The 16,011-nt window shown below is 44.0% G+C and overlaps 2 protein-coding genes across 2 annotated transcripts; both read left to right on the top strand.

The window, feature by feature from the left end:
- Positions 1-1,280: 1,280 nt before the first annotated feature.
- On the top strand, positions 1,281-5,792 carry LOC107188312 (nuclease SbcCD subunit C-like). The gene is made up of 2 exons (XM_015576587.1): positions 1,281-2,987; positions 4,890-5,792. Exons 1-2 carry the CDS (start codon positions 1,281-1,283, stop codon positions 5,790-5,792), a joined length of 2,610 nt encoding a protein of 869 aa, XP_015432073.1.
- A 3,285-nt stretch (positions 5,793-9,077) lies between these two features.
- LOC107188313 (protein TolA) lies at positions 9,078-14,468 on the top strand. The gene is made up of 2 exons (XM_015576588.1): positions 9,078-9,983; positions 13,410-14,468. Exons 1-2 carry the CDS (start codon positions 9,078-9,080, stop codon positions 14,466-14,468), a joined length of 1,965 nt encoding a protein of 654 aa, XP_015432074.1.
- The last annotated feature ends 1,543 nt before the right edge of the window (positions 14,469-16,011 follow it).

Genomic DNA, 16,011 nt, shown 5'->3' on the forward strand with positions numbered 1-16,011 from the left:
GCTGTCAGCTTCGTCAACATCCATAAATCAATTTGATTATTCCTTCACAATTTTTGTCACCGACCGGTAAATAATTGAAACGTTTTTTACTTATAAATGCTTCCCTTCCAAATTTGACAAAGCAATAACTTGGCTGGACATATTTCACAAGATTTTCACTTTTAATTTTACAGAATCTTACATAGAACAAACACAGCGTCACATTACACATACACACTGTATTTTCCAACAATATTCACACACCAATATCCAAAAAAAAATCACGTTCATTCTTTCTTCTGTCGTCGAGGTGTGTACCTGTAGCACTTTGGAAAATCACTTGAAAAATTTTTGGTAAATTTTCGTCATCGAGAGAATTAAGAGACAGTATATACTCGATGCCGAAAAAAAAAGAAACGAAGAAAGGAGAAAAGAAATATCGAAAATTAGTAGTGGGGCGAGATTGTCTGCACCGGTTGTTATTACACCGGAGCTTTATTTAAGGAAGTGTGCGACTTCGGTGCCGGTATATGATAACACACGTAGACGTTTCTGGCCCAGAACACTTCAGGCTACGAGCTGCCGCTCATTCGCGCAATTAAATACATTGTCTGTCGGAGTACCGGCCACTTTACGTTCCACTGATGTCGCGCTAATGGCGCCTCGAGTTACTCTCGAACGGGGTGACCTTCCTAGATAAAGGTACCATTCTCCAATAACGTGTGAAAAAATCGGCTCGAAATCATTACAAAATAAAAACTACAAAATTGTTTAAATACTGGGAAAAATTACACAATAAAATTTCGATTGTTCCAAACAAAATGGTAAGAAAACGAAAAAAAAATGGCACCCTACTACATCCATCAAATGAAATGAAAAATTGAACTCGAAAATGTGTCTTTGTCAGCAGTGTTCACGATACGTCCATCGAATGAAATAACGTGAAAACTTCTTAATAACGACATACTTCTCCGTTCAATTTTTAAAACATCATCCTGTTGAATTTTTGAAAATTTAACATACAAATTACTGAAAATCTGTAAATTTCTGGGATCAAAGTTTCGAAGAAATACATATATTCGAGCCTTCGTAAACCCTCTGTATCACAATCGAGCATCCTATCTAAAAATCCTATTAAAAAAAGAAACAAAAGTGTCAATTCGAACGCGTTATGTTCCCAGTCCCGTGGGGGCCATGCGTCACCTGTGTGTAGCAGTATCAATGTTTTCACAACTGTTCGATGCGGTATATAATTGACGAAACGCCAGGGGCCGCGATCAATGTGCGTTCCTCCATCGAGGATGAAGATATTCGTTGTATGCTTGGTCACCTGGGCCTTGATAAACCTAGGGGACGTGCACGCGAACGATGGCCAGGAGGTACCCGCTCTGCTAGAAAATATCTCGTCGGATAACGGCAAGACTCAGAAGAACGAAGTCTCCGATCAAACGGTCAGCGTACATGCGGTATCGTCCGAATCAAATGCACGGTCGAGCTCGAAACACGAGTCGTCGTCCTCCTATTCGTCTGCGGTCGCTGAGAAACTGAGCATTAGGGATGAGTCCTCGCACGAGAAAGCCCAACAGGAAGCTTCGAAAACTGAAGAAATGTCATTGGTGAAATTGGAAGCGAAAACGAAGGTCGATCAGGAGGATCATCACATCCAGGCGCATCAGTCCGAGAAACACGACGCAAAAACTGTAAAGGAGAAGGAAGACGGGAAGCAAGATGGCGGCGAGATCTGGACGAACCAGGACTTAGACAAAATCAACACGGAGATAAAGTCCGACACGGACGGTAAGCATAAAATCATCACGAAGACCTGGGTCGAGGAGGGTCCAGTGATCGAGAGAAAATCCTGGAAATGGACCAAACACGTCGAGGACGATTCGAAGATCTCCTCGGAGATTCGTTCCCTAACTGAGGCGAAGTCGCGCGCAGAGTCCCGTTTACGCGAGGAGTCTGAAGTACGAATGAAGCTGGAGGCAGAGGTCGAGGCGGTTCGTTCCGAACTGAGGGAGAAGAAGCTAGCTCTAGAACGTGCGGAAACCAGGACGAGGCCCCAATCGAAGGTTTGTTCGCAGACCGAAATGTTGGTGAAGTCCAAATCTCAGGCGTTGGTCGCGGCTCAGGCTGCGGTTCAAGCAGAGGCTGAAGTGGCTGCTGTTGCTGAGGCGAAGGCGAAGGTCGAAGCCGAGGCGAGGGCTGAGCTTCAATCGAAGATCCTGACTTTGTTAGAGACTCGATCATCATGGAAAAAGGAGATCGATGAGGAGACGATGATGAAAATAAAGATATCGGTGAAAACCTCAAAGGCCTCCAGCGCAGCCGCTAGGGCGGCCGTTGAGGCGATCAGAACTGCGACTGAGGCTCGAGCGAACGCTGCGGCGAAGGCTCTGATCGCTCAGCAGGCCGCCATTGCGGAGGCGCGCGCGGTTGCCGAAGCCAGAGCCGCATCGTCTGTTTTGAGCGCTGTGATGGTGCAGGTCGAACTGTCGGCGAAGGCCTCGGCTGCCGCTCAGGCGAAAGCATTAGCTATCTCGAGGTCAAAGGTGGGCGCAGCTGCGGCTGCGAGCGCGGCCGCCGCATATGCTGAGGGCAGAGTCTCAGTTCTGAAGGAATCTGTCGCAGCGGCGATAGGTTCCGCGAATGCAGCGGCCAGTGCGGCTGCGAGTGCAACGGGTGCTGTTTCGATGGCGAAAACGCTGGCGATGAACGCGAAGAATCTAGCTGGGGACGTGGATGCCACGCAGGCGCTAGCGCTAGCACAGGCGGAAGTCGCCGCTGCGGAGGTGCACGAGGCGGTCAAGGTGCAGACCGTGGCCAACACGGAAGTGGATGTCGAGACGGCGATTTTGGAGGCTACTGCTGCGGCTAAGGCGTCCGTTGCTGGAGCTGTGAGGGATGGAATTATCGTTGGACTGGGGGAGAGTACGAATGGTAATAGCTTGGCGCAGGCGGAGGCGTTGCAGAAGGCTGTTAGCGGTTGGTCGAATGATGTAGGGAAAGTATTAATTGAATATTTGGAATATCGTGGTTTCAATTATAAATATAGCATGATGGCAACCGAGGTGGTTTTTTGTATTATTACTTGTTACCCCTTTGTACTCCTTTCCTTTTAGTTAGAGAGTAAGTTGATTTGTGGAATGTAGGAATGTTTTGGAGGGAAATTGAACATTTAATAAAGAGAGATGTTTTGGAAACCTATTTGTTGAAGTAATGTGTATCTTGATTTACGATAAATAAGCGTATGATATTATTTTATAGTCGTATGGAAATTATAGAATAGGTAGAACTGGGGAGGCTTAATAAATGAAGAAACTATGAATTATTCGATCATGAAGCCGTAAAGGACAGATGTCATGCTAGTAGTATAACTATGATATAGTGATCATTAGGGCGATTGAGATTCTTTGTAATGAATTACTTTTGTGAGAAACGATGTAAGTAGATACAGAAAATGCATTGAAGAAATAAGAATAGAATTTAATTCTCTTCATAATCCCAACGTGGATCAATTAAATTATTTAGCTGCTTAAGAAACGCCTAAAATAAATGTTTTGTTTTGTTATACAACCTGAAGAATATACTTTTCCGCAATGTGTACGTTACTGGTAAGGAATAAAGAAATTGTATGTACTTTATTATTCATCTAATAAACAAAAACATTTGTGAAAATCAATTATATGTTTTACTCGCAAACCTATGAAAACATTCTTCTGCCTAGATCTAATAATGTATGAGTAATGAGTCTTATTTTAGAAAATTTATTTTAATTAATATTAGATTACTTTATAAGAAATGATTTTAGTTATATCGAACATTAAAGTTTTGTAATACTCATAAAGTATATCTCACAAATTGTTGGAACTTATAATTATTGATATTTATAAGTCTTATAAAACACCAAAAAACTTCAATCTAAATTATATTCAAGGTCAATTCAAGGTCAAGCTATTTAACCCCAAGATTTTTGAAAAGTTTTGATATATTCTTTCTCGTTCACATCTACTTCATTCACCTGATCAGACACTCAGCAACTATCAACCGTTGCCAAAATTGAAAAAACCTCTAAGTGGTGGACGGTTTCAGGATTTAAATGACTTAATGAGGAGACTCCTAAAATATATATTTAGTTAGATGGCCTAAAAAAACTAGTTTCGCACTAAGATAAATTCATACAGTTAAGCAGAAATTATATTCAAAAATTACAATGTAATATAGACTAAAGTTAATCAAGTAAACCATTTATAACACAATTCCCAGAACTTTGATAACACCCCTCGTATTTTCGTCGAATTAGGTCTTAAAAAACGAAGTAAGGCGTGTCTGGTTACTCACGGTCTTTTCTACTGTGGCATTCAACATCTTAACCGTTTGAGTCCCAGGATTTTTGGTAAAATCTTGTCAAAAAGAGCCGAGCTGCTCGATACCGTTTGTCTTATTGTTAGTCGAATGAAGTGGGTCTTTTCGAAATGAAATCTGAATAGCGCGATTGCGCTACTTGGCACTCAAACGGTTAGAACGTTTCATTCCATCACCCAATTTCATACACCCCAGAAATGCATACGCCATTCTTCCAACAAATCTCACACTCAATCCTACAACAGCAGTCCAGTTTCTACCCGAGTTGAATCGTAGCACACCCACGCGACATAAAAGCCCACCGGCACGAGTCAAAAACGCAAAAACAACACCGGTATCTTGGAATCTTCTACATACACTTTCAACAAAACACAGCACACACGGATACCTGTCGCGAGCCATCCGCCCCCTGAAACAACACACGACAGCCGGCAGCGAACGAAAACCCCGGCAGACGTCGAGCTGTTGTCACAACTGTTCCCCGCACGGGTATAAATCCGACGGGTGATCGATGCCGGGCATCAATCCGCGGAGTATCGTCGAAGATGAAGATCCCAGCACTGCTCGCAACGTTCCTCTTTCTGTGGGGTCTGGCGTCGGCCGACCTGTCGCCACCCTCGAAGCACGGGAAGCTGTCGCCCCTGCTCCGTTTGGGGAAGGGTAGCGTGTCAGCGACCGCGTCCGCGGCGATGGCCGCCAGGTCTGGTGCACGAGCCGGTAAGGTAGCCGCTGCGGCGCAGGCCGAGGCGAACGCGCAAGAGGCAGTGGCGACCGCCGCTGCGTCGACTGCAGCCTCGGCTCAGGCGTTGGTCGGCGGAAAATCGTCCGCTGAGGCACTGGCCACCGCAGCTGCGCAGACGAGTATTGCAGCGCGTGCCGCACAAGCGCAAGCCGCCCTCTCAGCCACGGCCAAGGAAAAGGCTCTCATAGCTGCGAGAGCAGCCGCTGAGGCCAGCGCAGCGGCACGAGCTGCTCTGGCAGCGGATAGGAAAGCTGAGGTTGCTGTCGCAAGGGCAGCCGCCTTGAAGGCTGAAGCAAGAGCCGCGGCTGCCGCTTTGGCCACCGCCAGGGTCGCCAGTGTCGCCACCGCAAGGGCTTCCGGCGAAGCGGAGGCTAGGAGCGAAGTCGCGGAACTGATCGCCACCATTGACAAGAAGAGCCGGGCGATCAACCTCGAATTGAACGCGAAAGCACGAGCCGCAGCGAAAGCAAGCGCCAGGAACAAGGAATTAGCGGCCATTGGAGCTAGTCTCGGCGAAGCTAAAGGAGTCGTCAAGATACCGCAGCACGTGGAGATCCCGAAACTTCCGAAGATCGACTTGCACAAGGGCTGGAAGGACGTTAAGATCGACGAGCACAAGGGATGGAAGGACGATGAGGTCGACTTGCACAAGGGATGGGAGGACGATAAGGACGACAAGAACGACGATGACGAGCATGATAAGTAGAGCTCTTTGCGATGGCTCGCTGCGTCTTGGAGAGTCGAGGCTGGACGAGGCTTGGAGGATTAACGGATAAACTGTAGGATGTATTCTTGGATTGAATTGATCTAGGGCGGGAAATACATGTTGAAAATGAAGTTGTAGTACAGACAGAGATTGTATCGATGAGAATAAATTTGGTTAAGCATGTAGAAAGGTCTATGGTCTTGTTTCTTTGTGGATGCCTGGGGGTATTGGATGATGGATGTGTCTTGAAGCGTGGGGGGTTGTTCGGTTGATGGTTGCTTATCTGATATAGAAAATGACGAAATTGGTTGAGTGCGCTATTATCGAACCCCCCTCTTGTTTCCTCTACATTACAGAATATGAAGCTTGAATGTGGGATCGTGTTGCTTGCGATCACACTTCTAAATCTAAATACTACCCTGAAAAGTATGAATATTATTTTTTTCGATTACGGAACTTTTCCTTGACAATTTCGTAAATTAGTCTGAAATATTAAGATAAAAACACATGTAGTGTTCCTCTTTTTTGAAAAAGAAATAAAATGTATGTGTATCTGTAAATGTTAAAAAAAAAAATATATATATATATAGGGTTTTATTCTTCACATGACTATAATTTGAGACGAGAATTATTTTGATAATCTTTATGATACTGTTAAAATCACAAAAGCGATAGTATTAACGTGGTTACTATCGTATATTAATATAATATAACGTTACAATTATGTCAGTTGAAGGAAGTCTTTTCCACCCTTTTTTTAGTCGACAAAGTTACCGAGTACTTTAATAATTAAACTGAATGAATTCTAATTTCTTACTGCTACTATTACTAACAATTCTATGCAATCGAGTGACAAAATACTAATATACACATAATGTAATTGATACGTATAATGTATTAAGTACTATGGAAACAAAGATGGCGACCAGAGGATCACAGATACACTATAGCTCATAAGTATTAGAACATCTAGTCTATATAAAGAAAATGTTATTGTTTGTAAAAAGTATATATTCGAGGCCACGTTTATTACTTCGTAGTAGCATAAACGTCATCCATCGACCGTTAATATCCCCTAAACGATATTTATTTCAGACTTTCACGTCAGTCCTCTAGAATTGGAGTTTTCGCTACTACTAAGATCTGGACCGAGAGGGCAAGCTGTACCTATTCTGTTCAGTCTTTAGATTCACCGTTTGTCCAGCAATAATTTCGTAATAGGTGTCAATGGTATCAACAGATTATTATCAGGCGAAACATAACACCTCTGTCACAAAATAACAATTGCAATAATAATGTCACTTTTTTAAAACAATTTAATAATTCTTCGTGTCCACAAACGACACGAACACGTGTGTAAACAGTATAAAGACGTCTATATTTGTAACTCCACTGCAAAAAAAGAAAGACATTCTTGTTCTGTTTACACATGTGTTTCCATTATTTACAAGAATAACATTTTGTTCATGCAAACATTGCTCAGACTAATCAAGACGAATTTGTTTGCACATACCTACTGGCGCGTGCCTTCTTTATATGAATATAAGTCTGTTCAGAGCAAATATTGAGAGTTTCAGTACACACGTAACTTAATGATCAGAATTTATGTATAATAATACACATGTGCAGTAACTAAGCTTACATGATTTATTAATATGTTTTCATTATTATACCGAATCGTGAAACGTTTTTGACTTGAATTATCTTAATTATAAGAAAGTAAAAGTTAAAGGGACGGTTCACGGTTACTGAGATGACCCCACTCGACTATAGAATATCATCAAGATTATTAGGTATTGCCTTCACGTTCAGCTTTGAAACCATTTTAAGTTCGTATAAATTCCTTTAATAAGAATTTCATTTAATAAGGATGTTACATGGCCAATTTGAACGTTCCTGCCGATTTCTGGACAAATTACTGGCGCGTCTCTTGCAGTAAAATTCTTTGAAATGTCATTGTTATTCGATAATCACATTATATTATCAGTATTCTTCGTTCAAGTTAAGTTACACGCAACACTATATAGAATTCTTTTTCGTTTCGAATATGGCGACTTGATAATAATCTCCATCGTACTCCATCTCTTAACTATTAAAATGATTCGATATTTATTAATATTCTAGCTGAGAAGGAAGGCTTGGATATCCTATCCAACGAGAAATCTATAATAAGTAACCTCTGGATTCTATGCATTCACAAGAAAGTAAATGTTAAATCTCACCCATCATAGACACGAAACAACCGACCTCGGCAGATCGATCGATCTCCCGTAATCCTTTAATGCCCAGGTCCTTAAATTGTTATTTCAAAATTGTAAGATTGATATATAAGTTGTATCTTGTTATTTTGAAGTCGAAAATATCGATATTGAACCAATCTACTTTTTAATCTTGTGTAAAATTATTTTTAACTCTTTAACGACCAATCATCTCTTCCCGGGAAAAAATTATTTGTTACGATTGATTAATTTCAAAGTGGTCTCATACGTACATCTGTATTTTCACGATAAAACGATGGAAATGGATGATTTTCCAAATGTGACGTATATGTCACACTGGGCGTTAAAAGGTTAACACTAGAACTACCGAAGATAAATATGTTTCTATTTCCATTCACGTTCGTAAAAGGGACAGGTTGTTGAAAATATGTAAATCGATAAATTACCGAAATTCGTCACTTACATATTCTAATAAAAATTGCGAAGAATCTCTGAAAATAGACTGTTGTATCATTTTAATAATAATACCTAAAAGTTCATGAACTACAGTAAATCCTCGATGAGTGTTCGAAGGTTCCTCGGCCCTGACAAGGAGAGGTCCTCAGGTGTAACGCTGACTTTTTAGTGAGGTTTACCACAGTGTTGTAGCTTGGAATTCTGAAGCCAGTGATATTCATTTCAGCCGCACATGTGCATTAGCTTATGAAATATATAATGTTCAGAGCCGAGGAGCTTTCGAACACTCATCGAGGATTCACTGTAGCCATTGTGACTGGTTCGGTGAGTTCCAGTATTAATCACAGATCCCAACGAACGCAAAAAAAAAAAGAAAAACAAAAACCAAAATATTTACCCAGAAACGTCCCAGCGACACCTAAATACACACCGAGTACCATACATCAATGCCAGCTCTGCCCTCCCACCTACTCACCAAAAAAGAATACCAGAAAACAGTTGCCTTAACACTCCACCGAAGGCAGCCGGTGTTTTTACAATTGCGAGGCCCCCCGGTATATAATAACTGCGGCACGGTGTCTCCGCATCAATCAGCGAAGGCGCGTCGAAGATGAAGATTCCAGCGATACTCGTGACGTCTTTCCTGGCCTGGGGGTTGGCCGACGGACGGGTGGCCCACCAGGATGACGACAAGGGCTGGCAAAAGGAACCCCTGAAAGTGCCCTCGATTAAGGTGCCACTGCCCAAGCTCGTTGGGGACGGATCATCGGCATCCGGGGTCTCGATCCAGAACGCGCTGAACGTCGTACGGGCTCAGGAAACGGTCGGTCTGAGGGTCCAATTGGGGGCGGCTGCGCAGGCGGCCGCTGCAGCCGCAGCCTCCCAGGCGGTGGACACTGCGAACGCTGAGGCCGAAGCTAAAGCAGCGATCGCTGTGGCGATAGCGAAGATGGAGCAGGCGATCAAGGCGGAGAACGTGGCGCGTGTCAAGCTGGCGATCGCGTCGAAAGCAGCGGGAGCTGTGGTGGCCGCAGCGACGAGGGCCAAAGAACTGACAGCAGCCGCGAGCGCAGCGGCTAGGGCCTCAGCAGCCGCGGCCGCGGCAGCGACTGCAGCCCAGGTAGAGGCGAACGCTGACTCTATCATAGCGAAGAAATCATCAGCCGCCGAGGCCCAAGCGGCGGCAGTAGCCGAGGCGAAAGCAAGGGCCGCCGCGAAAGCAGCTGCAGCGTCCCTGGCCAAGGCCCAGGCAGCAGCAAAGGCCCAAGCGGCGGCAACAGTTGCGGCGGGACAAGCTAGTGTAGCCCTTGCCCGTGCTAGAGTAGCCGTCGAGAAGTCCCAGGGCGCACAGGCACGAAGCTCCGCGTCATCGTCCGCGGCGGTCCAATTGCTGATCCAGTCGGTGAACGCTGAGGCGTCCGCTGTCGCCCAGAAGGAGGCGGTTCTGGTGATGGCTCAGGCGATCGCCAAAGCAGAAGCAGAGGCCGCCTCGAATGCGGCGTCATGGGCTAAATCGGTGTCCGTCAAGGGAAAAGGGAAACCGCACGACGGATGGAAGTCTGACTAAGGAACTTGGGGATGTCTGAGATCGCATGAGAATCGTAGATTGTACTTCGGATGATTATTGCAGGGGCGAACAGGGGGGATGATTTATGTTATCCCCGGGACAGATTGTATTCTCTTGATTACTATGATTATTTGGTTTTGAGGATTGACCGTGAACTGAGCCGAGATTCACCCGTGTATTGTAATGGCGGAAATAAATTGTTGTAGCAACCCGATGAATGTGACCTTTGTTTTGCTTATTTCTTCTTCTTTTTTCATTTTATCCTCTGTCGATTGGTTCATTTTCATCTGAATGGAGAAAGTACGGAGTGGAATACTTGAAGATGATTATGTCTCTGGAACAAAGTCTCTGGATTGATATTTTTCGAGAGAGTTTCATGCTAGCCATGAGGGAGCTCTTAATAATTCCGTTGAGAATAGACGTGATTATCTTGATAGACTTAGTTCATATATCTATATACCTTCTTGAAACAGATATTATTTGAAAAGTACGTGTCGCTTCCGTTGAAACGTTTTAGACACGTAAAATATGTAGAAACATTCCTTATAGAGTAAATCACCAATAAGTATTTAAAGGCTCCTTGGCATTGACAAGGAGAGGTCTCTAGATGTAACGCTGGCTTTTTAATGAGGTTTAGCACCGTGATAGAGTTCGGAATTCTGAAACTAATGATATTTGTTTCAGACGTATTTGGCCATTAGTTTATGAAATATTTAATGTTCAGTGCCGAGAAGCTTTCATCAATGATTTACTATAAATGAAAGTATGTCGAGAAGTATCTAAGAGTCGAACATGTTGAGAGTAAATGATAGGGGAGGACATACGTAGTAGTAGTAGTAGTAGTACGTTTCTCCCGGGAGAGGGGAAGTGCGATTTCCCCCCCCAAGGCCCAGCTGTGGCTCAGAACGCCGGTAGCTATCACACAGCCCCCGCCACGTTAGCAGGGGGACTGCCGTGGGCATTACCCGGGGCGATTGTTTCCCCCGGTTTTCCAACCCGACCAACTTTTTTAGGCCCGGGCCACATGGAGGCGAGGAAGTACTCGCCCGGGGGGCGGAGAGTCATTAGGATCGTCCCTTCCCTACCTACGTGAGTAGCTATGGAATATGGTCGTCGGGGCAACCGATCCTTCGTCTCCAAAGTGAGTACCGGCTCACTCTTTGCTTCACCCACAGACCGAGTCTGTACCAGGGGTGGAATCATCGTGCTTGCGTACGTTCCATCATCGAGAGAGAGCTGTGTCGCCTGTTTCAACCCCCTATTGCTCTACCTGCCTGTGTCCCGAATAGTTCAGGAGCCCCCCCTCCTCTGGTACCCTTCACAAATCTACCACCCCCCGCAAGGACAGGGAGGGAGTCCCGGGACTCCAACAGAGATGAGGACATACGTAACATGAACGTGTCTAATCTTATATGATAAATAACGTGACGTAAGATAAATCCTTGAAGAGTTACAGACCACGTCGGTCTGAATAATAAAAGAATATACATACATTATAAACATGACACAAAGAATATCCATAGAGTAATAACATGATCACTTTGTGAGTATGTCGATATAAACAATAAAGAGATATGTACAAACAGAAAATGTTCATAATTATTTCAAGTCATTCAGAAACTAATCTGCTCCTATGTATGCATAATAAGAACGTCGTTCCGAAATACATCAGCTTTAGGTGAACAGAGTCGAATCGAACTACTCCAGGATGGAAACTGTTGGATCATAAGAATTTAGTGTCAAATAATTTCAATTGTTTTTAACATTTACGCGCAATACGGAGAAACGTAAGGCCTAGAAACTCGAATCTGCCTAATTTAGGGTTGAGGGATACACAAGTCAGAGAATTTCGAAATTCCAAAACTTAAGCTAAAAAATCTACAGGTGTGAGCCAAAGGATCCGCAGACCTGAGCCAAACGGGCCAAAAACCTAAGCCAAAGGACCCACAGACCCAGAGACCCAAGTCCAGAGACTCTCGGACCCGAAAATTCGGGACTAGAAACCCCCAGACACAGGATCCCAAGCCGAGGTACCTTCAGACCCAAATATCTAAGGTTTAACTTCCAACCTTGGGGTACCCTAGATTGGGGGGTTTTCTAACTTGAACCCAAGGTTCTGTGGCCAGTCTGAGGATCCTCTGACTTAGGTCATTGGATCTGGTGATCTTCTAATATAGGTTCTTAGATCCGAAGGTCCTATGACTTGGGTACTTTTGCTTCGATTTCTGAGTTGAGAATACTCTTGGCATGGTCCAACTGGGCGTTTCTACGTCGACTGATGCAACTTGAGTCTTAGACTTGTCCGATTCGTATCTTTCCGTTCTGAATTGATTTCTTTCAAGTCTTCCGGTCTTCAGACGGTCTGATCGAAGTGTCTCAACCCAGGATTGATCTAATTGAGTTTCCTGAACTTACTGTCGACGATATCGGGTCTTCCGCACTTGTCTTGTACCGTATCGGATTCAACGGTACTTCTGTAGACCGATGCGAGTATGCGTATGTAACAAGCTTCAGCAAACTTCTGCTGATTTTCGAGTAATTTAAAAGACTTGAAAGAGACTTTATTTCTTATGGTTTTCTCTCGTTGTTTATAACGAACTTGCATTAGCCTGGCTAAGGTTCTTTACCACTATAAGGAAGCTGTTACTTTAACCTTAACCCCTCAAGCGGGTCCAACGTACACGCGTACATCAGCATAAAGTCATTGCTTGTAACACTTCGACGCCCATACATACTTTCCGGTTTGTTAAATATTCATTTGTAATATATATTAAATAGATTAATATATTAATAGTGTAATGTATTAAATCACTATAAAACAATGAATTCACCTAAATTAATTATCGCCTGTGCCGTTTTTTCATTAGATAATTACCTGCTTGAGAAGTTAATTTACCAAACATTCTAGCTACTAAGTACACACTATCAAAACACACTAAAATCCACAATACCCTGTCTGAATGAACTGTCAAAACAAAAGTAACAAACGCCAGAATATTACAAAAGTCTGGATGCCTGACAAATTAATAATAATTCTCGCGCACGTACAAGGCCAGAAATCTATCTCCCAGCACGGAATACCGCTCACGATCTTATCTCCGTATTATTACACCAAACATTTACCTTTGAATAACAATCCCCAGAACCAAAAGCAAACCGCCAGCTGTCGATTCCTCCCACCGAATCACCGACCCCCTTCCCCCTTGTGGGGGGACAACACGATCGGGTCGCAACAATAAACCCGTGAGCCTCCAAAAAAAAAACAACAATCCCTCCGAACAACACGCACGGTTTACACAATTGTGCGAGATCGTATAAAACCGGTCGATCCCCGTCGATACGGCACCAATCCGCAAAGTTCCGTCGAAGATGCAGATCCCAGCGATACTTGTCACGTCCCTGCTCGTCTGGGGCCTAGCCAGCGCCGATGACGACGATCTGGTGCACGGTAAGGAGCCGGTCGGAAAGCACCGTTCGCTGTTACCCGATCGCCACCACGACGACATAAAAGACAAACTGAAGGACAAGCTGATCATGAAGAAGGTGGACATCAGCGCGATCGGGCCGAACATATGGGCGCCGGGGCTAACGCTCGGGAAGAAGGTCCAGATCTCACTGGCCAGAGCGAAAGCGTCGGCCGCGGCTGAAGCGCGAGCCTCTAACTCGGTGAGGGCTTCCGCGCAGGCGTTGGCCGCCGCGTACGCGAGGGCGCAGGCTGCCTCAGCCGCTGCAGCGGCAGAAGCGGCGGCAGCCGTCAGGGCTGCGACGCAGGCACAGGCAAGAGCTCAGGCCGCAGCAGTAGCCGCGCTGAGAGCTCAGACGATTGCGCAGTCGGCATCTGCGCAAGCTGAGGCCGCCGCTGGGGCCACATTAGCGTCGGTTGACCGTGCCAGACAGTCGAACCAGGTGGCCACTGCCGCCCAGAACCTAGCCAACAACTACCAGGAACGGGCGAACGCTGCAGCCGCAGCTGAGGCTGCGGCCACTCTCAGAGCCGAGGAAGCAGCTGAACAGCTGAAGGCCATCGCTGCCATGACTGCTTCCGTAGCAGCGGCCGCAGCAGCCGCTCAAGGTCGCGCCACCGCAGCCTCCGAGGCTACATCAGCCGCCACAAGCAGGGCTGCTGTACTGGCCGCTGACACCGACAGCGCCCAATCCTCTGCTCTCATGGAGGCCGAAGTCGCCGCCAGGATCGTGAGTACCGCTTCAGCCGAGGCGGCCGCCTCCTCAGCCAGCATCGACACCGAGACCGCTCAACTGGAGGCATCAGCCGCCGCCAAAGCAACCGCCCAGGGCGCCACCGGTGACGGCGTTGTGCTGGGTCTAGGAAACGACGCAGGTGCATCGGCTCAAGCGGTCGCTCAGGCAAGGGCCCTTGCCCAGGCTGCCGCTGGGATCGGATCGCACGGTTCGAAGAAGGGAAAAGAATGGTGAAGTTTTGGACACCGATGGCTAGAGGACGTTTAGGAATCGATGAAGTTTAAATTGTATTGGCGGAATGTCGTCGCGATCGAGGAAGTCTTATTGGGGGGATTGTCGATGAGAGATTGAGCATTTACCGTGATAATAAAGGTACACTGTTTAGCAGATGATGGTTTTATTCGTTTTGATACCCTGTTGTTCATCCTAATCCTACTTGTTACGAATGAAAAATTTGGAGGTTTAAGATTGTGTTGGATACGACGTTTCTGGTCGTCGATATTGTATGGATTCTTTATTCGGGATCCGATTGAGAAATGATGTTGGTTCGTCTTTCGGAGGCCTAATGATGGATATTAATAGAATTTGGAGAACGTTGATGGAAAATTGAGGTCTGGTCGGTATACTTTCGCTTGATTTTAATATGTAAAATATAAGATGAGTAGAATGTAGTCTATTTTGGCGAAATTCTGAAGATTCCTTAATTACTTCTTAATTCTGAATACTGGTATTAATTTATGAAAGCAAATACGAACTTAATACAGATTCTAATATCATTTCAATTATATACTTTCTTTAAGTTTTATATAAATAACAAGTTCGACAGTTACATTTCGTTTAAATAAACAATGTATTGCTTGATCTGTTCTGCTTCTGTTAATACGAACAATTTTTCAGTGAATTGTGTAAATATTCCTGTATGTTTTAAAAAAGTAATATTGCATAAATAATTTTGAAGCAGAATGTGCTTGTTTTCTTTATATTCAATTAGTGACAGTTTTATCGAATGTCTCGTCACGATAATTAAATTAACTCGTCCATTAATAATTTTTCCGTGTTAATATATGTACACTTCGTTAGTAAGGTTGTCTGAACATGTTTTGAAAGCTGTGTGAGATAACTTTGTCATGCATACTTGGCTTCATTGATAAACGTTGTCTGATTACATATTTGGGAAAGAATGCGAAAGTGTGCCGTGTCCATCGAAATCGTAACGTTTGTTTGGCGTATCAAGATTAATGTAAACAACAGATGGAATAATATTTAAGCATCGTGTGTGATATGGACATATTGTCGAATAAGTTATTTTAAGTGTTCCGTTCGGTTCAACTATACATAAATAAGTCAATTTGAATAAAGATGTCTGTGTAAGAATTGTACAACCTTGTCATTCTACCATATTTATTAATAAAGCTTGTGTTGATTCAGTAATTTATTTTTTAAAACGATTGTAAAATGTTCACAAACTTTATATTAATTTTATAGGCAAGAAATTCGTCGAAAAATTAAACCTTGTTATGCATTTGATTCAATAGAAACATTTACCGACTTTATATACAATAAGCATAAGTTATAAATAATAAGTACGCGTTGTGTGAAATTAGCAATAAATTAGTTAAAAAATATGATTCAAAGATTTAGAAGAAATGTAGTTGAAATTCTACTCACGTACCTTCGATTTATTATAATTACATACGTATAGTTAGTTTATATCCTCGTATTACATTATTTATATTCATCATTGAATGACTGCATAAAGTTATTTGATTCAGACAGA

This window comes from Dufourea novaeangliae, unplaced genomic scaffold (genome assembly GCF_001272555.1).
Source record: "Dufourea novaeangliae isolate 0120121106 unplaced genomic scaffold, ASM127255v1 scaffold124, whole genome shotgun sequence".
Taxonomy (NCBI): Eukaryota; Metazoa; Arthropoda; class Insecta; order Hymenoptera; family Halictidae; genus Dufourea; species Dufourea novaeangliae.

Excerpts from the sequence above, each read along its gene's own strand:
- LOC107188313 (XM_015576588.1), top strand. The coding sequence starts at position 9,078 with ATGAAGATTCCAGCGATACTCGTGACGTCTTTCCTGGCCTGGGGGTTG. Across the intron at positions 9,984-13,409 it reads CGGCGTCATGGGCTAAATCG|ATCCCAGCGATACTTGTCAC; the intron begins GTGTCCGTCAAG and ends TCGAAGATGCAG.
- LOC107188312 (XM_015576587.1), top strand. The coding sequence starts at position 1,281 with ATGAAGATATTCGTTGTATGCTTGGTCACCTGGGCCTTGATAAACCTA. Across the intron at positions 2,988-4,889 it reads GGTCGAATGATGTAGGGAAA|ATGAAGATCCCAGCACTGCT; the intron begins GTATTAATTGAA and ends GTATCGTCGAAG.